Consider the following 22455-nt stretch of genomic DNA (forward strand, 5'->3'; position numbering starts at 1 on the left):
CCGTTTGAATGCGGTGATGAGGCGTGTCAGCCGGGCCTGCAGTGGGCGGCGCTCTCTCGGCTGGCGCACCGCTTCAATGCTGGTAGTGAGAAGTTGTGTCCGCTCTAGGCTGGCGCAATGCGGAGCGACCGCTCTACAACGACATGAATGTGGACAGCTGGCGCCGGGCAGAAAGCACGTGGGCGTGGATGGAGGGCTTATGGTAGGCCAGGGTAGTCAGTAGCGGGTGTGACATCGATCTGGACGCCCGCAAAACCCCCCACCATGTCTCCGTTCTGTGGGAAAAAAACACGTCCGGACCAGTCTGCTGACTGGTGCAGGATCGTTAAATGGCAAAAGGCGTCCGGAAGGCGCGGTCCGAACGGTTACTCGTGGTTTAAATGTCAACGTTGGAGATGCCCTAATATCATAAGTTCTTTTTTTTGACATCACCTTTTTTTTGACATCACCTAATATCACAAGGTTCATTGCACACGCATGTTTCTTGTAGTTCTTTTTTTAGAATCCTTTTTACTACTACTAGTAGGAGTAGTTTTTAAAAGGTATACTCATAGGAAAGAAAATCCCGGAAAGGTTGGATCAGAAATGGTTATCTCGAAACCCCCAAACCCTTTTTGCTAACGACTTTATTGTTTAGATCGTCCCATCCATCCACCACTTTGCTGGCTCCGTCTATACAATAGCAACACATCAGCACCCGCCCCCCGTCCACATCTCCCCCTTCACATCCATCGACCCAGATCTCACGCGCCGCCCAAGCCAGCGACGATGAGGCCCTCGGTGATGAGATCCGCCGCCCAGCTCCTCCGCCGCCGCAACTACTCCTCCGCGTCCGGGCAGCAGGCGCGGAAGGTGGCCATCCTCGGCGCGGCCGGCGGCATCGGGCAGCCGCTGTCTCTCCTCATGAAGCTGAACCCCCTCGTCTCCTCCCTCTCCCTCTACGATATCGCGGCCACCCCGGGCGTCGCTGCCGACGTTTCCCACATCAACTCCCCTGCCCTGGTACCCCACGCCCGACATCGCCCTCCTCGCGCTGCTCAGTTCGGTCGGATCTAACACATGGTTCGGGCTTTCGCAGGTGAAGGGTTTCATGGCGGATGATCAGCTCGCGGAGGCGTTGGATGGGGCCGACCTGGTGATCATCCCGGCCGGCGTCCCGAGGAAGCCCGGCATGACCAGGGACGACCTCTTCAACATTAACGCCGGCATCGTTAAGAACCTCTGCACCGCCATCGCCAAGTACTGCCCGAATGTAAGATTCTCAACTCTCTTCAATTTTAGATCTGTTGCTCGCGTGGTTGATTGTTCTGGCTACTCTGGGTGCGTGGTCTCGTTACAGATCTATCTAGTTCCTATTCAAGACCTGGACATTGCGTAATTCTGATTCGATGTTTGGAAATTGTAAACGGGTGTGGTTTGATTATCACCACTATGACCAATACTTATCTGCTGAATAGGCACCAACATTTTGCTCTATCACGTGTGTCTTGTTTAGGCGCTTGCAGTTTTGTATCTCCTGTTCGATGGTGTGGTTCCTTGGTCTATTCATTTTGTTTGTTGCAATGTTACTTGCATTCGAATGTTTGTGTATTAGCCTGGACAAATGAAAACTAAGTCATTGTTACTCTGGATTGCCTCGCTGTTTTCTCTTGAAAGTTACATTTTCTTATGTTTATAACTCTTCAGTGGAATATATATATATCATCTGTCCTACATGCTTGTCAGTTATTATCATATCTTCTATATTTTTATGCCCATTCCTCAACCTGTTGACCGAGGAGCCATATGGCCCATTCCTTCAAATTTTCTAACCTGTCTGTTAGCTCCAACCTCCAATACATAATGTATCCATTTTCAGTGTATGTTGTGTTAGGAAATCGTTATATGATACATTTAAAAACTGATGTTCCTCCTTTGTTACTTCATTTTGTTTGTATGCATCTTTCTATGAATTTGATGTGTTTCTGTATTGCAGGCTCTTGTCAACATGATCAGCAACCCTGTGAATTCAACCGTTCCGATTGCTGCTGAAGTTTTCAAGAAGGCTGGAACCTATGATGAGAAGAGATTGTTTGGTGTGACCACTCTTGATGTTGTTCGTGCCAGGACTTTCTATGCTGGGAAGGCTAATGTAGATGTTAATAGTAAGTGGTGACAGTATATGATCTAGCTGACTGGTAGCAAATGAAAGAAGAGTATGGTTGCTGTATTTTTGTCCTTAACTGGAGTGTTCTTTGGCAGCTGTGGACGTTCCTGTTGTTGGTGGTCATGCTGGTATTACCATCTTGCCACTGTTCTCACAGGTATTGACTTCTGTCACGTAATAAATGATACATCACTATCGTAAAAACTATTCCACACTATAGCGCATAAAACCAGAAATGGGGACAGAACTGGTATGTTTGTTAGATTCTTATTCACTGTATTATGCTAGGACTTCCATGGTGAAATCACGCTGAGTAAAGAAATTAAGTTTTTCTTGACAGATAATGTTCATCTACTTGAAATGGGAAGTGATCATGTCTATAACAAAAGATCAATCATATTCTAGTATTCTTGCTCATTAGTGAATTCATTTGTGTGGACAACTGGACATATGAGTGTGTAGCTAGTTTAGTGTAATGTAAACACCATATTTACCAAAATTATGGAAGTGAATATGGTCTATCTAGGTTTATCTTTCTGGTTACTGTAATTGTGAAGTAGTTGAATAGTGTACATTTGTGCTATCACCCTAACCCTAATAACTCAACGGAAGGAAACTCTTTTTTAACAGGCAACTCCTTCAACTAATGCATTGTCTGCTGAAGAAATCAAGGCTCTCACCAAGAGGACACAGGAGGGTGGCACAGAAGTCGTTGAGGCAAAGGCTGGAAAGGGATCTGCAACCTTGTCCATGGCGTAAGTAAAAAAAAGATGAAAAAACCATGCTAACTGAGGATTGTGTGCCACTTCTCTAGCAATTTAGTGCCATGTTTTTACTTGTTTTGCTAATAAATTTGCTCCACCTTTGTAGGTATGCTGGTGCAGTTTTTGGAGATGCATGCTTGAAGGGTCTGAACGGAGTTCCTGACATTGTTGAATGCTCCTACGTGCAATCAACTGTGACCGAGCTGCCATTCTTTGCTTCCAAGGTACATGCTTATTTTGCTATGTGTGTTGTTTACTGCAGTTGTTTATATGGTTTCATTATGTAAATCTAGATGGTTCCAAATTTCATGTAGTATCAAAGCCATTTTTCTCTAGATTTATGCAGTGGTTGCTTGTCATGCATATGACATTATATTGCAATTTCTTTTATGATGTTATGCCTGTTGAAAATAGGGTGGCTAAGCTTTGTTTCCTGACTGGCTGGGTTGTTAAATCCATTTTGATCATTTGGGTTTTTGTGGTGTATTTAATAGTAATTGCTGTTGGACTTTTATGGCACTGTTATCTTTGACATTTTTAATCTGCCTAGTTTGGATATGACCTTAGAATTGATTGCAAGTACTGCTGCAAAAAACTAGTCTTTGACACGCTTTTTGTATATTAGGCAATACTCCATTAGGCCATTTCCCCCTTTGCACACTGATCAACTTGCTATTTTTGCCATGTTATATTTTGATTGAGACAAAAACTCTTTGAAACGAGGCTCAGCATATGCTCAAGTATTCTTACTGTGCATTGAATCTTCTAGAGTATTCTCCACGCTGAATTATGTTCAAGTGAACCTATCTCTCCTTTGTGTGATGCTTATTGCCTAAGGCAATGTGATGGACTTGTTCGCCGTGTGGTCTTGCTGTTGTTTGTTCACTTTACAAACTGTTGACGCTGGTCATAGAATGGAATTTCATGATCCACTGATGTAACACAGGTGAGGCTTGGGAAGAATGGAGTCGAGGAAGTGCTCGGGTTGGGTCAGCTGACGCAGTTTGAGAAGGATGGGTTGGAAGCTCTCAAGGGCGAGCTCAAATCTTCAATTGAGAAGGGTGTCGCGTTCGCAAATGCAAGTTAGTTAGGCCATTTTGCAGATTATAGCAAACCCAGGTCTTGTTGAGGGGTCTGTTGGTTTGGTCCAGTGCTTTTTCTGCCCATCATGTGGGCATTGAAGATTTGAGCTTTGCAATAAAATTTCCGGCGGCGTAATGCCACACATAACATAACTTGTACGAGAGGAAGCTAGTTTTGTGTCGAGCTTTGAACTGATAATGAACAATTGCTGATGCGTGGAAAGTCACTTGTTGTTCAACCGGTCTGCTTGCAAGTCTGTTGAATATTGATGATTTTTGTTGTGCTTTCAGTTAGTTCCAGGATTTTTTACTTGCCAAGATAATCTCTTGTCAGTCATTTGATGCTGCATCGTTCTGTAAGTGGTCATGATACCTTTATGCTCTAGTACTGTTAATCAATTGTGGGTATTTGATTCGCCACTCAATGGAAGCAAAGTATTTCCGTTTCAATCGCCTTTTTTCCTTCTGTGTGAAGAGATTCTCATGTCGGCCCATGGATAGGATTATTTGTGTTGCATTTGTCAATCACCTTGCATCATTTTGCAATAGTTATCTATCAGGATGTTGACGACGATGACAGTCAACTGTACTGAAATTACGGCAAACAATTGACATAGTTTTTTCTTTTTGGGTATACAAATTTGCTGCTTCACATTTAGCCAACAATGCGCATGCAGAACTGTCAGATACTATTTGACAACTTATGATTTTCTTTTTCCAATGTGCAGATGCACCTGACATACGATTTTCTAGCTTCCAGTATGACAGGTATACATCGCTTAGCGCCAGGGAGAGTTGATAGTGCAGCATCAACTGGAGAGGTCAGGAACATTGCACAACCTAAAATTAGGGAATGCTGCTCGACGGTCCTCCTGCCCCGTCGCTAATCGTGGAGCCGAGTCCACCTCATTGATTTCAATCATAGCCTCTTCATCCAAAGCCCTCAATATACGGAACAATATTGCTCCAGAATACATTTTTTCGTACGATCACGCTACGTTTCCGGATCCGAGGCCCGTGCCCGTGCTGTACCTAGGATCTGGTGTACACGCAAGAGAAAAGAAAGTGCAGTATGATCTTGTTTCAAGGAAGGATCAGAGAGTACGCGTACGAACTGGGAAGGCGACAAGTGGCCGCTGACTTGTTGGCCCCGTATGCTATCTCGGGCTCCTTGGCCATTTGTCTGGACTCTGGCGACGGCAGTCCCGAAGTTTATAAAAGGCAGAAAGTCGCACCCTTGCACGCCTCTTCGAACAGAAACTGGCATGGCCATGGCTTCCTCTGCCTCCGTCTCCGTCTCCGGGAGAGGAGGAGGCTTCCTCTTGCCGGCCGCGGTGCTGCTAGCGGTGGCGGTGGTACACGCGCGGGGGGCGCCGTGCGTTCCGCGGGTGTTCAGCTTCGGGGACTCGCTGGCGGACACGGGCAACTTCCCATTCCTCTACGGCAACGACTCCCGCGAGCCCGCGCTCAGGACGCCCTACGGGGAGACATTCTTCCGCCGCGCCACTGGCCGCTTCTCCGACGGACGCCTCATCGTCGACTTCATCGGTAAGCCGCGCACCACCACACCGCCTCGCCTCCATCGATCGCTCGGCCGGCCAGCCGCGCACGCGCAGTATACTAATTTTAATTTGAATTCTGATGAAACTCGCGTGGGCGGGCGTGCCGCAGCGGACACCATGGGGCTGCCGTTCGTGCGGCCGTACCTGAGCGGGCGAACCGCGGAGGACTTCGCGTCCGGGGCCAACTTCGCGGTCGGCGGCGCCATGGCGCTGGGCCCGGACTTCTTCCGGGGGAGAGGGGTGCCCATGGGCGACCGCATGCACCTCGACGTCGAGATGAAATGGTTCCACGACCTGCTCGATCTGCTCTGCCCCGCCGACCGGGCTGGTAATCCCAAATTTACTTCCTTCTCTTTCTCCTTGCCCACACAAGTCTTTTGACCTGGATTTTTTCGCTAGTATTAGGGAGAGAAAAATTCTACTGGCACCGGTGTGAGGCTGCTGCTGGGAGTAGTAATATTTGTTGCAGAAGATGTTGAAATTTGTACTGCTTGAGTTTCACTACAAACCACCATCACATATGTAAAACTGAAATGGAAATTATACTCCCTCCGATCCATATTATGATATTAATGTCGCTGATTTAGTGCAATTTTTATACTAAATCAGCGACAATTAATATGGATCAGAGGGAAAGTTGTACTACTATCAAATCAGCGACAATTAATATGGATTGGAGGGAAAGTTGTACTAAATCAGCGACACTAATATGGATCGAAGAGAAAGTTGTACTAAATCAGCGACGTTAGTAATATGGATTGGAGGGGTATATTTGGTCCCCATTAAGAGATTTACACGAGATGATTATTAAGTCACTGGAACAGATATGATACATTAATTTCAGAAATCAAATACTCTGCAAGGGGAAACATTATTTGTAATTCTGCATTATGATGGGACTGCAAATAAATAATAGCAAAACTTGTAGTAGCAGCTTTCCTTTGGGGATTATTTTACAGCTCTACCAGATATGACTATCTGTAAATTTAATGTGAGCCCGTGGATGTTCAACTACTGTAGAGCGCATAAGTCAATACTTTCTTGATAGTTTTTAAACTAAGATGCCATTGTTACATATGGCTAACAACACTGTTTCTTAAACAGATTGCACGGGCATGATGAATCAATCTCTCTTCTTGGTTGGAGAAATTGGGGGCAATGATTATAACATACCTCTTCTCTCTAGGGTTCCCTTTGAGAAGATTCGCACGTTCACTCCGAGTGTTGTTGCCAAAATTTCTTCTACAGTCACTGTGAGTCATTTACTGCTGATACAATTGTTGTCGCCATTGTTACTACTTGAATCGCAACTCAAGAAATTGTAAAGGAGTACATAGTTAGTAATGCACATGAGTTCATTTACAGGAGTTGATTGGTCTGGGAGCCAAAACATTGGTAGTTCCTGGTAACCTCCCCATTGGGTGCGTTCCAAACTACCTGATGATATTCAAGAGTGACAAGAAGGAAGATTATGAGCCAGAGACTGGTTGCCTACGGTGGATGAACGAATTCTCGAAGTACCACAACAGACTTCTCATTGATGAGTTGGAAAAGTTGCGTAAGTTTCATCGTGGCGTGTCAATAATCTATGCCGATTACTATGGAGCTGCTATGGAGATCTACCGTTCCCCTGAACAATTTGGTGAGTCCCTTCTACTTTGTAGTTTATAAATTAACTTGTAATCTCTCCGATCCATAGTTGTACCAAATCAGCGACAATTAATATGGATCGGAGGGAAATACAAGAAATAGACATTTATACTAGTTTTTTTTAGAGGAAAAGGGCTCACCGCCCCGGCTCCATTGTATTGACAATGAAACCAATATATCCGGTACACAAGGTTTAGTGAAATACAGCCCACAGAGGAAAACTTCAAACACGCTGCCTCAGCAAATAGGGAAAGGACCAAATTTAAACAGTTCCGAAAACAAGCAATTCTGACCAATACAAGAACTACAGCTCTGACCAAACTCTCCCCCAACTCACACACGAGCGTCGGTGGGGATTTGGAGTAGCCATCTGCCGCAGAAGACCCAGAAGCTCATGCAGATTTCCCAGCTTCAGAGGAAAGTAGCACCAATGCGCACGGCGAGACAGTGCTAGCCGGGATCTGGCCACAGCAGCAGCGGAGGGTCTCTCGCTAGCTTTTCCAGCTTCTTCACCAGAGTCACCACTCTCTCCCTGGCAGGGCCTGAGCACAGAACCTCCCAGGCAGACAAGGTGGACGCAGTTTTGCTCCAAATAGCCTGCATGCCAGACCACAACACACGGTTGAAACACATGTCATTTCGATATTTCCAGAGGGCCCAAAGAGCTGCTGCATGAGGTATAATATCAGCAGTTTTAGTGTTATTTACAGACCACCAGTTCATGAGTGATACCAAATCTAGATAATTGGCATACCCAGTGATATCTGAAAGCACTCTCCAGAATTCAATCGAAACAGCAGAGTCAAAAAATAGATGATGACAGTTTTCAGATTCAGTACAAAATAGGCAAGAAGCATCAGGGATGTTCTGTCTTTTCTGTAGGTTATCCCTGGTCAGGACTTTAGTTTAGCTATCAGGCAGAGAAAAATCTGAACTCTGGGGGGAATTTTAATCTTCCAAGTTAAAGGAATATCAGTAGGAAGAACCCCCCTAAAATTAATGATACTGTAAAGGGATTTGACAGTATAAATGCCCTTCGAGTCATAATTCCAGACAATGGAATCTTCACTGTCATTAAGCTTTAGATCTTTCACAATATTGAGAAGATCATTCCAAGCCTTAATCATATCTGGAGAAAAATATCTTCTAAAAGTGTTTTTCAAGTGTAAGCCATCCCAGACTTTGCTAATAGAAACATTGTGATCATTAGCAATAACATAAAGGCCCCAAAATTGAGTAGCTAAGGTAGAGGAATCTATCCACTGATCTTCCCGTAATCTAGTCCTCAAACCATTGCCAAGCTTCCAGGAGTATCCAAATTTAGTGGCTTTGGCATCCCACAAAATCCCTTTCCAAAAGGGTGACACACCAATAGAAGAACTAGCAAAGATGTTGGGACTTTGGGTCCTGTATTTAGAATCTACAATCTGTTTCCAGATTTTACCATTATCCATATGTATTCAAGAACCATTATCCATATGGTATCTTTAAACCCAAGTAGCTAGCAAACATAGGTTCAAATCAGCAAGGTTGACATTTATACTAGTAACATATTGCTTTCTAAATCACATGAGCCCAACATCATTTTCTTTTGATAGCAGTAGGCAGTATCTCCAGAAATGACAATGCAAATAGCCAACTACTCTCTCCGTCCCAAAATAAGTGTCTTTGATTTAGTACATAATAGAAGTGTGTTTAATTGGGTTTCTTATGAAATAATCTTACTAGTAACACAATCAAATCACTATTGAGTAAACATAGCAGAAGCTTTCAGAAGTGCCATTATTGTAACATCAAGCACAACTTGGTTTTGTTTTGGTAACATAAGGTGATATCAGATACAGTAGCATTATTTACTCTTAATAATTTCCTTCTGTATGTTTATTCAGTGTCCCTGTAGCTACTATAGCCTAAATACATGATTGATATGTACTCCCTCCGATCCAAAATAAGTGTCGCAATTTCGAACTAGGGTTAGTTCAAAATTAGTTCAAAACTGCGACACTTATTATGGATCGGAGGTAGTATTAAACATGACATCACTTTGATTGAGCTTCAGATTTGAGACGACAGCTACTTTATTTTTTTTGGAAAATCTACAGGAGCACTGTCAATTCCATTAGAAGAGTAGAAAAAAGGAACTTAGATCAGGCCAAACCCTCATGTACGAGGCTTTGCCTAGATAAAAGGAAGAAAATGATCAAGGAAGCTAACCCCCATCATCCTGTACAACCCTGGAAAAAGCTAACTCTTTCAACCTCACCATTTCTTTGATCTTGAATGTTGTGTCGCTAACATCCTCAAAGATTCTGGCGTTTCGGTCTCTCCAAATCTGCCAAGCGCTTATGAGACGATGCCATCGAAACACTTCCTGGATGCTACTTTCACTAGATAAACTAACTATGCTTTAGTGCTCCAAGAACACATATATTCATCGACAAGAACATGTTTTCCTAGTTGATACCATGCTAAACATTAACACATCTATTACTCAGGGATCGATCATCCTTTAGCAGCATGCTGCGGTGGAGGAGGACCCTATGGTGTGTCCATGACTGCAAGATGTGGATATGGAGAATACAAGGTGTGTGATGATCCACAAAAGTATGGATCATGGGATGGTTTCCATCCCTCAGAAGCTGCATATAAGGGCATCGCAATTGGCCTTCTAAGAGGAACATACACACAGCCTTCAATTTCTACCACCATCAGTTCATGCCCACAACTTACTGAACTCGGCTCTTCCGTTGAATACAAGGTCCTCTATGACTTGTAACTCTGTAACTTAATTTTTTTGTTACTATTAATTAATTATAGAAATATGTTTACTTAGAGATGTACAGATTGTGACATTTTGCCTGATTACAGAACTGCGGTACTGTTCCACACCTCACGGTTGTTGCTCAAGTGATTGGCTGGCTTTTATTTTTCGTTCACTTTTTATAGCACAGGTTTTATACATTGTTGTTCTGTTGATTCGCCCTCTTAAATAATTTTTTTTCCTATAATTATTTGGTCCTAACTTCGTAGGGTCCTTTTCCCCCCCTGTTGTTTAAGAGGAAGTAAACACATCGGTTGCTCATCTTGGCTGCTTGGCTGGTGCGGCTGAAATGTTGGTTCTTCTATTGCTGCTTTGGTAACTCATATTTTTACTTTGTCACATTAGTTAGCGATGATTTCTGATCTCCTATATAGCGATCATCCCTGATCCCACATCATATTCTTCCAGTACTAGGTGGTAACAAATACTTGGAAAAAGCTTCGCAGATTCAATTTTATTTTAACATTTCTCATATCTTTGTGTTGAGTTGTGTTCACAAAAACAACAAGGGATTTACAACTTCACAGAAACTAAGGGTGATTATCAAAACATAGAAATAGTAACAACACATGACCAAAATGTCATGGTATCTCAAAAACAAGAAAAACGGATGATTTGTTGAGGATAATCCTTTGGATGCTACGGATAAAAATGTACCCCCTTTGTAAAGAAATATAAGAGCGTTTAGATCACTTAGTGAGAGTGATCTAAGAGAGAAGGGAGAGTAATTTGTAGACGCTGTTATATCTCTTTACAGAGGGGGTACCAGTAATTTCATGTGTTGCCTGATCAACGAGAGAAGGGAGAGTGGAAGACGCAAGATACATTGAAACTTTGAAAAGAATTCTCCCATGAGGTTAGAGGTCATGTTTGGTTTCCTTTAAAATTTGTAGAAGAAAATATTACCATGTGAAATTCCTTGAACACGATTTTTTACATGGGATTGCAATCCATCAGTTGTCCTCCAAAATGCATGTCTATTTGCTTCCTAATTCTCCATATATGAGAGAGTTTTGGGCCACCCTCCAATCCTCCATCTTGAGTTTCTGGTTCTACCACTAGTGTTTCCCGATTAAGGGCCTGTTCGGATCCTCTCTGCTCCACAACTCCTCTCGTGGAGCAGGCGGAGCGGCGCCAAACGCTCTAGCTCCGCAGAGTCTGAAGTGCGGAGCGGAGCTGGCTCCGGTTCAATTTTCTGGAGCAGGTAAAACGGAGCTCCGTAGATCCGGGAAATGAAGGAGTTTGTGGAATTTACAACGACCTGCCACCGATAAGTGAAACACATACCGGTTCGTGTGATATGTCTCTCTCCCGCTTGTACGTCTTCCGCTCCATAATCTTTCTTGGGCCAGCTTTTCTACACGAAAGGCCCAATTAGCTATGGAAGCCAGAGTTCGGTTGCCGAACACGTTTCATTGATCGGGAAAGCTCAATCGGAGCACGAGCCAGCAAGCGGAGCGCGGATTTAAAGATTTGGAGTGCCGAACAGGCTCTAAATGAAGGTCGTTAGGTACCGCCGTACCGCCATGGTAACACCTATCGATTCTGTTGTTGGGAACTAGCAGGGGCAAGGGGAACATCTGGCTGAGGAGTTAGAGGAACTTCGGCAACTCTACTTCACAAGATGTCTCCGCTTCAAAAAAAAAAAAAAACTTCACAAGATGTCTTTTAGCGAAAAGAAAAGGATACAACCATACAAGTGTTACAGACCTGTATCTTTGTAATTATTCATTAGGTTCAACAATATGGACATTTTCTGACCCAAATTTGATAAAAATGTTCACTGTTAAGGAAAATGCCAAAGCAGCGGACTTCATTGTATTGGAGGCAAAAATTTATAAGCTTAAGTATACGGAAATGGTAATGCGCGAACGTTCGCTGAGGATGCAGTCCCAGCGACCCCCCCCCCCCCCCCCGCGGCCAATCATTGGATTCAGTTCACGTTGGATGGCATTTTTTTTTAAATAATCACTGGCAATTCTTTTCTATAATGACAATTTCACCTTTCATACATGGCATTTCTCTCAAAAACGCATGGCAATTTTAGTTATTTTGACATGGCAAGTGGGGCGTTCGCTGGCAATCGCCCGCAAAGAATGTTCGCCGGATAAACGCGTTCGTAGTATATGGAATTCAAGGGATAGAATTACAAATAAAATTAAATTACAAGGGATATAGAATTCTCATACATAAAGTGGCAGTTCCGCTTTTTGGCACGAGTTCACATGAGTCCGAATTCAAAAAAAAAGAGTAAAATTTTCCCGCGCAGTGTGATAAAGTGGAAGACCATGTGCACCTGTCTCGAATCTGCCCGCCGCGTGTGTCCGGCTTTGAATCTCATCTCATATAAACAATTTAGGAACGAGCGAAGCGTGTGGCTTCTTTATCGTGGTGCTCATTATCCATCCTCTCTCTCTCATAAAAAATGGATGATGCTCCCCCAAAAAATCACTCCATGGATGACACAGAAGCCATTGACTTCAGCCAGGCCCTACCTACCGTCCCAACCCGAAATCATTTGAGGCGCACTGATAATTTGAGGCGCTGTCCGCATCATCTGGCAGTGGCCGGTGAAGATCGCAGCCGCAGATGGCCCCGCGAAAGCGAGTTTGGTTGGTGAAAAACGTCGCGTCGTCTTCTTCCCCTTGGCGCCCCGTGGAGCCATTCCCCGTCCACTCCCACATTCCCACGGGCCACCGGGGAGAAAAAGATACCTTCCTCTGCCTCCATGAGGACCATGACGGCGATGGCGGCGGCGCTCCTGCTACTGGCGGCGGCGCAGGCGCAGGCGCGGGCGGACCCGGCGTGCTACCCGCGGGTGTTCAGCTTCGGGGACTCGCTGGCGGACACGGGAAACTTGCTCTACCTCTACGGCAACGACTCCTACGAGGCCGCGACCAGGCTGCCCTACGGCGAGACCTACTTCCACAGAGCCACCGGCCGATTCTCCAACGGCCGCCTCATCGTCGACTTCATCGGTACGGCACAACAACCAACCGCCTCGCTGGATCCATCGGCCAGCCAGCTTGGTAGCAAGAGTATGTATACTAACTTGAAATCTGTGTGGGCGCAGCGGAGGCGCTGGGGTTGCCGTTCGTGCCGCCGTACCTGAGCGGGCGGAGCGCGGAGGACTTTGCCGGCGGGGCTAACTTCGCCGTGGGCGGCGCCACGGCTCTGAGCCCGGACTTCTTCTGGGAGAATGGGGTGCCCGCGTTTCGGGCTGACACGGTGCACCTTGACATGGAAATGGGGTGGTTCCGCGACCTCCTCGGCCTGCTCTGCCCCGGCGACGTCGCCGGTATGATAATTCGGCCCCTTCTCTTTTCCGCTTTGACATGGACCTTAAGCCTCAGTTACTTTGCAATTTCAGTATTTTATAAGGCGTACACGCTATTTTCAGAATCAAGTTTAACCAATAAAACACGACTTATGTGCGATAAATTTTATACCATTGAATTTGTATTAAAAAAAATTCAGTGATATAATTTTGAAGTCACAAAACCTATACTCCTTTCTTCCCAAAATAAGTGCCGCTATTGTACTAATTCAGTGACATTTACTTTGGGATGGAGGCAGTATATTATTAGTCCAATTAAAGATCATTGTGAAATCTCGTGCACGCCCGTAGTAGAGGTAGTACAAGCAACGAAACGTTTTTCATCAATCTATTGAGAGAGTGTGCACTTTCAGATTAAAAATGTTACACAAAATGGTTCTTTGCAGCATGTGCTTCCGAGATATATACAGTAATTCATAAAAATTATATTCTAGTGTGTTTGGAAAACAAGGGCAAATAGTTTGTCTTTTATATGCTTGTAACTTTTAATAGTAGAATACCTTTTGCCCCGAAGAGAAAATAATTTTTGATGCTTGAAGAGAACTATTGGGCATTCCTTTCACGTAACTTTTGCAAGCACACAAAAAACTTGAATTATTATATTTTTTTTCTGGACTCCTAATATATTCAGAGAATTACCTTTGAACCTGGAGCAAGTGCTTCTGGGTGACTTTTCATTTTTCTTCTCTAAAAACTCTAATTGTACATTTTATTTTGAAACTTATTATTCAACTGTGCAAGTGTAGTACTCACTCCATCCAAATATACATGGCCTAATACGTTTTTTGATGTTACCTTTGACCATGAATTAGAGCAGTAATATATGCCATGCATGTTACACAAAGTATACCATCAAATTCGTATGTGAAAGGAGTTTTTAAAGATATAATTTTTGCATCATACATCTCATATATTATTAATCTTATGAATGGTCAAAGACAACCTTAAAAAATATATTAGCCTCTATATTTGGATGGAGGGAGTACATCTTTGAACGCTTCGCCTCACCATCAACTTTTTTTTTCGAAACGAGGCAAAAGATTTGCCTTATCTCATTAATTAAGAAAAGTTTGGAAATACATAGCCGTCCGTCATAAGACGATCCAAAAAATAAGCCTACTCTCGCAGCATTAAAGAATACAGACGCTTAGCCCCCGCCAACCTCCATAACACAGCATTAGTCTTAATCTTAGACGTGATTACAGTTGACAAGGATGACACATTTCTAAATACTCGTGCGTTTCGCTCGTTCCAAATCTCCCAAGAGACCAACATGACAAGGGATGCAAGGCCCTTTCTCACGTTAGTATTGACGCCCACCGTGTGGTGCCACCACTCCATCACGGTGTGGAAGTTGCTCCAGCTAGTGATATCCAGATTGGTCAAACCCATCCAATTTTTGATCTCCCTCCAAATGCGTGTCGTGTATCGGCATTGGAAGATGATGTGCGCTGCCGTCTCCGACTCCCTCTTACAAAGCTGACAGAGACCACAATTTGGCCATCCTCTTCGTTGAAGTCTGTCCGCCGTCCAAACCCGATCCTGGATGATAAGCCAAGCAAAGAATTTATGCTTTGGCGGCGTCCAATTGTTCCACACGGCAGACTTCATTTGTGACACCGTAGAGTCGTCGAGCTGAGCTTTGTATGCCGAGGATATCGTGTATTCGCCGGACGACGAAAGCTTCCAAAGAATAACATCATCCACCTCCTCGTCGAGGAAAACCTCACGTAGTCCCACCCAAAGCTCATAGAATTCAAGAAGGTGCTGGACTGTGAGTCCCGAACTTGTCTTTATCACTTTGTACGTTGGCTCACAACATCTCTGTCCTCGCTCAACACCACTATGAAGTATCGACTTCACCTCACGGAACCTAACCTATAGACTGGCCGTTGGCTCGATTTTTTGTCATTGACTTTGCCTTGTAGATGCTAACCACTACCCAAGTTGCATCGAAAAAGAGAATGTTTTGATATATATGTAACCAGATATAATATTTTTAAAAGTTAATCAACGACCAACAAATTAAATAATTGAATATTAAGAAAAACAATGAAATGCACCGAGTAAACGAAATAGGTAAAAAGTTCTAACAACCTGTCATGTGTGAACAACAGTTGCAGAAAAAAATGTGCAACAAGATAATAATAAGTTCCCAAAAAGGCTGTTAGGAGAACAAAGTGCAACAAGTGGACGTATTCGGTGCATATACCTACTTGCTAATTTATTTCCAGGTTGTTTGGTAACCTCTAACGTCTGTTTTCCAAATTGGATGGTCTGGTTGCACAACAACAATGGCGTAATGGATACGTTTTCAGTGCAATAACATGCTGACAAAACAACAACAACGAAAATCAAGAAACTGAGTACCAAGTTGTAGGTTAGAATCCAACACCTCACACAGTACTTATTCTTCCTAAAAACACACAAAAATATGCATGAATTTCCATGTAAGATTTAATGGTTGCATGCCAACTAGGAAATACTCCCTCTGTAAAGAAATATAAGATCGTTTAGATAACTACCAGAGGCAGTACTTAGCAAATCGTTTACTTAAAATACATAGAGGGAAGAACAATTTTGCTCTCATAACTTAAGGCGAAAGTGGTGAGTATCTATTAAAGTTCTTAACTACGTGTTTGTCGATCTAGAAAAGGGAATTCTTGCAAAAATGTTGCAAAGGTGTTGTTGTTCCAAGAATGCTGGAAGGGGAATACTTCCTCTGTTCAAGATTATTGGGCATGCACATGCTTCCAGGTCCTCAACTTGACTAACCAAATATGTGTTATATGTAACCAAAAGTATATGTTTAAAAACTTTATTCGTGTAACACATATTTGATGACATATAGCACATATTTGGTTAGTCAAATTGATGACCTAAAAGCACACACAAGTTTCATAGACCCTGATGGAGGGAGTACTCAAATTGCTTGGAATAAAGAAGCGAAGAGACCATAACCAATGAAGGGTCATATGTTCTTACTTGCTCCATGATAAAATAGAACACAATTATACTTCAAAAGAGAAAATCTACTAATGAACAATGATGTCGATATAGGCAGAACAATTCATCGGTAAGAAGTATATGTTGTATTCATGTTCTTGTGATGATCAACTAATGGTTTCAATTGAATGCAAGTAGCCACACATTCCATATCTCCGTATTTCAGTCATTATGGAACATGCCTACTGAGTTGTAGCCACAAAGTAGAAATTTCAGCAGAGACACCACAAAACTTTGGTGTTTGTTCCAAAGGAGATATAGCTTTGCGGGTAGAAGTTGGAAAATATGAAATATTTCCTGTGACATGATTTGTGAAAGTGGTGATACAATAACACTACAAATAAATCAATTTTCTATCCAAGATTAAACTCCCAGATTACACTCTAATGTGCTAAACAAATATTAGTGGTAAACTTGATTTGAGCCTTTATACTGTTGCACTATTGTAGAATACTTACTTAAGTGTTTGACACTTTGTCAGAACTGTTCTTGCAAACTACGTTGTCTTCAATGCTGTAGAATGTTTTTTAGTACTTCCTGAACACTATTTGTTAAACTAGATGTTATATTTACATACTGATTCAATACCACATTTATAAATGAAATAGATTGCATGGACATGATGAGCAAATCTCTCTTCCTGGTTGGTGAAATTGGGGGCAATGATTACAACCTACCTCTTTTCTATGGGGTGCCCTTTGAGAAGATTCACACCTTCACACCAAGTATCATTGCCAAAATCTCTTCTACTATCGCCGTGAGTCATTCTGAATTGCTCGTGCTGTTGTTATTGTTATCGCCGGTGCTACTATTGAGTCCCAACTCGAGAAATAGTGCAGACGTACATAGATAATAATGCACAATGAATTGAGTTTGCAGGAACTGGTTGAGCTAGGTGCCAAAACATTGCTAGTTCCCGGCAACCTTCCAATTGGGTGCATCCCAGCCTACCTCACAACATACAAGAGTGACAAGATGGAAGATTATGAACCAGAGACGGGTTGCATCCGTTGGATGAATGAGTTCTCACAGTACCACAACAAACTTCTTGTGGATGAGTTGGAAAATTTGCGAAAGCTTCATCCTGGTGTGGTGATCATCTATGCTGATTACTATGGAGCTGCCATGGAGATCTTCTCTTCTCCCGAACAATTTGGTGAGTTCAAAGCCTTCTATTTTTATTACTATGAGAACACTTCGTATGACACAAGAAAAATACTTGCCAACTAACATACCAGTCTCTGGTGTCTTTTCAAAGAGAACATATTCCATATGTATCCATATGTTGCCTCTTCGATTGACCATTTAACAAGCTAGTTGGCAAAGTTGACAAAATTCTTTATAGCTCCTAGAAAAACATACATACCCATCAGGTGTAACATTCTTTTTTTTGACCCCCATTCTGCGTTGCATTTACTATTGTTCAGGGATAGAGGATCCTTTGATGGCTTGTTGCGGTGGAGGAGGGCCATACGGTGTGTCCGCAACTGCAGGATGTGGGCATGGAGACTACAAGGTATGCGATGACCCACAAAAATATGCATCATGGGATGGCTTCCATCCCACAGAAACTACATACAAAGGCATTGCCATTGGCCTGCTAAGAGGTTCATATACTCAGCCTCCAATTTCCACCACCAGTTCATGTCCACAAACTACTAAGCTTGCTTCTTCCCTTGAATACAAGGTCCTTTACGACATGTAATTCTGTAACTATATATGGTTTAAATATGATGAGTTTTTTGCGGGTGAATGGCTGATGGTAAGATGTAGCCATGCCAAAAGGTTCTAGTCCATTAGATTACAATGAGCACATACACACATTATACTCACACGACACACAACCTACATATCTATTTGTGAATTACTAAATGATTTTTCAAGAAGATAAAGCGGTGTATAATTTTCATTTTGTATTTGCTGGATGCATATGTTTTGTTCATGCATGTGGCAATAGAAAATGATCTATAAATTGCACGAAGTTCTCCATCCAACTTCAATCTAGTTGAAGTGCCAAATGCCTGACCCACTGTACCTACACCCAAACAATTGCTCCATCATTGTTACTACTAGACCATGATAGCGCGCGTTGCTATGCCCATCCATTTTTTTCAATAGAATGATAAGAATGTCTATAAATATGACACTGCACAGGAAGTTAATTTACATATCAGTTGGTATGAAGAAGGGATTTGAATATATTTGCAGCAAATTAGTGCGTTATCATCAAGTGCAAGCGCAAAATAAATCATAAATGAATGTCTAAAGCATAAGTAATCATGCAACTTTAGTAATGGATAAAAATAAAATCAATATGAAGTGCAACACTAAGATTACATATGACTAGAATCAAGCACAAACCATCATGCAAAAAAATATGAGACTAGCAGCAATCTACGTTCTTCTGTAAATTGAAGTAGTACAGTCTCATCATGAGAATCTGCATCTTGCAAACCATCTTGAAGCAGAGATATAATGGGTGAAAAATCAACTCTTGGCTACTATTATTTATTTGTTCTCCAATAGATAAAGGTAAATACTCAATAGTCAATATGCTAACATGGGCGCTTGATTTTTAAAGGAAATGCAACCTACACATGCAGGCACCAATGGTGTAGCAAATGAGCATACTGCTTCTTCCTAAGCTCTAACGTCCTTGTACATGCTACACTCTTAGCCTCCAAATTAGCCACCTCCTTCTCAAGACCAACCATCTTGGATTCCGACCGTGGAGGCTACAAGAAGTCAGTTCTATGATCGCTTCCTGCTCCTCTTTGTGATGCCTCCTGATCTTGCTTTGTTCAAGTTGCTTCTTAAGATCCTAAATATCAATTTGAGCATTGCAAGATTTGTTGTTGAACTTGCACCTAATTTGAGCATCAACAAAAACTCCGTTGCTATAAAGTGGTTATTGTCGGCGTTCTGGAAACGGGGTCCCAGACTTGCCTGCCTGCGGCCCACGGCGTGGCTGAGCTAGCAGGCCCGTACGGCCCATCTTCATAGACAGGGGATTCAAGACCCTCGCGAGACGGACGACGCAAGACCTCCTCAGGAGCGGCCTCGCCAGGCAGGCTCACGAGGGGCAGAGAGATTAAGGCAAGGCAAACCTCGCGAGGTCCTCGTGACGTGAGCCATGACGATCGAGACAAGGCGGGCGCCAGGCGGGCGCCAGCGCGCACAGTGTCCTTGCTTCCTCTTTGGTGCCAAGGGGGCAAGCGCAGGCGCGGAGTACCGAGGCATCAAGCAAAGGTTTCCATATTGGTGCAACAAGACCAAGACCAGAAGGATGGCAAGACGGAGGTCACCATGGAGCCCAGGACGGCGTCACCACCAGAGCCTTTTGCAGGCGAAGACTGCTTTTGTCAGGATAAGCTGTACTAGCTGTCCCCTTTCAAATTGGCCGTTGTTGGCTTCCTTCCCACTCAATATTTGGGGAGAGGACCAGGGCCTATATAAGTAGAACCAGCCACCACAGTAGAGAGGGGATCGGATCGAGAGCAGATCGAGAGGCATTTCACCCACACAAGTTCACCAGGCACAAGAACACCTCAACCTCAGGAGGCTGTTCTTCCCCTTGTACTGTTCATCATCAGGCCAAGAGACAATCCACCACCACCACACTGGAGTAGGGTATTACACCACAACAGTGGCCCGGACCAGTATAAATCTTGTGTCTTTCTGTGTTGTGAGTTCGTCGAGTTCGTCCGCGAGATCTTAGAGAGCTAGGGCGTGGATCGATAGGGAGAAAACCTTCGCACGCACCCTAGTGTTCGAACCCTGAGGGTTTGCCGGAACCCGTGATCCGACATTTGGCGCGCCAGGTAGGGGTGCGCCGAAGCTTCTTTCCGTCGCTCCGCGCCCCATTGCTTCGCCGTCTCCATGGCAGACGCGCGCCGCACTCGCGTTGGGCGCCGGGCTGCCCTCGCCGCCCACGTCGCTCAGACGGCTCCCGTCGGCGGGCCACCTCGTCGTTCCCCGTCGCCTGCCGCCAATGCCACCACCGGCGCGGCGGGGAACGAGCAGAAAGCATCCACGCTGTACCCCTCGGTGCGGCGGGACGGCCACACCGCCACTCCATCGCTGACCCCGGCCGGTTCTTCTTCCCATGCACGTCGCCCTCCCATGGACGCACAGGCCGCTCTCCTCATGGCGCACGAGCTCCTGCGCTACCGCCCGGTCGACGACCTCTACGAGGACTGGCTCGACCGCATCGCCGAGCTTGTCCGCGCCGCAGGGGGCTCCCCTGCGCCGTCCCTCTCTCCGCCTCGCCCTCCACCAGCTACGGGCGACGTAGCTCACGGAGCGCCTCCACCACCTCTGCCCCAAGACGGCGCCCTGGCGCCAAGACGCGCGACTCCACGACGCGACCCGCCGCGCCCCGCGCCCGCGCGTGAAGAAAGAAGCTGTCAAGAAGTCCCTCGACCGCAACAAAACGCTCCGCCGCTCCTCGTGCCACCGCGCCGGGACCGGCTGCTGCGGCAAGATCGCGCGCCACTCATAGCGGCAGGGCGCGGACCCCATCAAGACCAAGCTCCACCCCCAAGGCGGGCCCCGGTGACCACAGCCGGCTGCCGCGCTTTCACCCCCGAGCTGCGTAGCGTCGCCTGGCCGGGCAAGTTCAAGCCGGATCTGCCTCCTCGCTATGACGGCACCCCCGACCCCGCGGAGTTCTTGCAGCTCTATGAGCTGAGCATCGAAGCGGCCAACGGCGATGAGAAAGTCATGGCGAACTGGTTTCCATGGCTCTCAAGGAGGGTGCCCGCTCCTGGCTCCTGAACCTGCCTCCAGGCTCGATTTCCTCCTGGGACAAAATGCACACCTGCTTCATCGCCAACTTCCAGGGCACTCGCGACCGCCCCCCGGTCGCGGGCGACCTGCGCCGCATCAAGCAACAACCAGGAGAGACCCTGCAAAAGTACATTCAACGCTTCAACAGCGCATGAATCAAGATCCCCAAGGTGACCGACGAGGCCATCATCTCAGCATTCTCCGATGGTGTTCGTGACGTCAAGATGAAGGAGGAGCTCGCCATCCATGAAGAGTTGTGCACGACCCTGGAGCTGTTCAACATCGCGACCAAGTGTGCTAGAGCTGAGGAGGGGCGCCTCTCCCTCCTCGAGCTCCCTGCTGCGGACCCAGAGGAGAAGAAAGCCAAGGCCAAGGACGTGAAGCGCAAGGGAGCAGCCGTGCTCGTAGCGGAACCAGACACCAAGCGTGGCAGAGACCAACCAGAGTCATCCAAGGGCAGCCGTCCATTTTGCGCCTTCCACAACCTGAACACCCACAACACCAAGGACTGTCAAGAGCTCAGAGCCATTCGTGAAGGACGCTTCGGTCGGTGCCCCGAGCGCGGCAACCGGGGCTACTGCTGAGGAGGAGGACGTGGTGGCGGACGCTGGGATGACCGTGGCCCACGCCAGGAGTGGCGCGATCGGCCTCGTGAGGACCGCTGACAGGATCAGCCTCGCGAGGGCGCCTGGAGGGATCAGCCTCGCGAGGATCGTCCTCAAGGCAACGCCGGACTCCCTCCGCTGCCGCCACCGCCAAGAAGGAATGATGAACACCATCAAGACGAGGGGGCTGGGGGCTTCCAGGAACCGCGTGCTATCGCCTGCATCTTGGGCGGAGCCCAGGCCCCAGCCTCGCAACGTATCTTCAAGCAGTTTGCTCGTAAAGTGAATGCAGTCCTCCCCAAGCTCGAAGCTGCACACCCGCTCAGATGGTCCCAGTGCCCCATCACGTTCAACTCGGCAGACCAGCTCAAGTGCGCAGCTACCGCTGGCGCCCTCCCGATGCTTTACTCCTCAGTCATCAGCAACGTGCAAGTTACCAAGACCCTCATCGACGGTGGCGCAGGGCTCAACGTCCTGTCCGTCGACATGTTCGACAGCCTCCAAGTGCCATATGACCAGCTTCATCCCACCAAGCCCTTCTCAGGAGTGACTGACGGTTCCACCACACCAATAGGGCAGGTCAGCCTCCATGTCACCTTCGGGGAACGCAAGAACTACCGCACCGAGCTCATCCACTTTGACGTCACGCACATCCGCCTGCCGTACAATGCCATCCTCGGGTATCCAGCCCTGC

General features: G+C 45.5%; 3 protein-coding genes across 3 annotated transcripts; all 3 read left to right on the forward strand.

The window, feature by feature from the left end:
* Positions 1-663: 663 nt before the first annotated feature.
* Positions 664-4231, forward strand: LOC125544286 (malate dehydrogenase 1, mitochondrial-like). The gene is made up of 7 exons (XM_048707909.2): positions 664-1002; positions 1079-1252; positions 1976-2144; positions 2242-2303; positions 2777-2901; positions 3017-3134; positions 3857-4231. The coding sequence occupies exons 1-7, from the start codon at positions 769-771 to the stop codon at positions 3995-3997; spliced, it is 1023 nt and encodes a 340-aa protein (XP_048563866.1). The 5' UTR covers positions 664-768; the 3' UTR covers positions 3998-4231.
* Positions 4232-4774: 543 nt separating this feature from the next.
* LOC125544285 (GDSL esterase/lipase At1g28600) lies at positions 4775-10212 on the forward strand. Its single transcript, XM_048707906.2, has 6 exons — positions 4775-5540; positions 5664-5882; positions 6659-6807; positions 6920-7196; positions 9700-9962; positions 10073-10212. Exons 1-6 carry the CDS (start codon positions 5147-5149, stop codon positions 10148-10150), a joined length of 1380 nt encoding a protein of 459 aa, XP_048563863.2. The 5' UTR covers positions 4775-5146; the 3' UTR covers positions 10151-10212.
* Positions 10213-12605: 2393 nt separating this feature from the next.
* On the forward strand, positions 12606-18121 carry LOC125544287 (GDSL esterase/lipase At1g28600-like). The gene is made up of 5 exons (XM_048707911.2): positions 12606-13003; positions 13099-13323; positions 16977-17125; positions 17248-17524; positions 17796-18121. Exons 1-5 carry the CDS (start codon positions 12754-12756, stop codon positions 18071-18073), a joined length of 1179 nt encoding a protein of 392 aa, XP_048563868.1. The 5' UTR covers positions 12606-12753; the 3' UTR covers positions 18074-18121.
* Positions 18122-22455: the final 4334 nt, after the last annotated feature.

This window comes from Triticum urartu, chromosome 3A (assembly GCF_056163025.1).
Source record: "Triticum urartu cultivar PI428250 chromosome 3A, HENAU_Tu73, whole genome shotgun sequence".
In the NCBI taxonomy this organism is placed as follows: domain Eukaryota; kingdom Viridiplantae; phylum Streptophyta; class Magnoliopsida; order Poales; family Poaceae; genus Triticum; species Triticum urartu.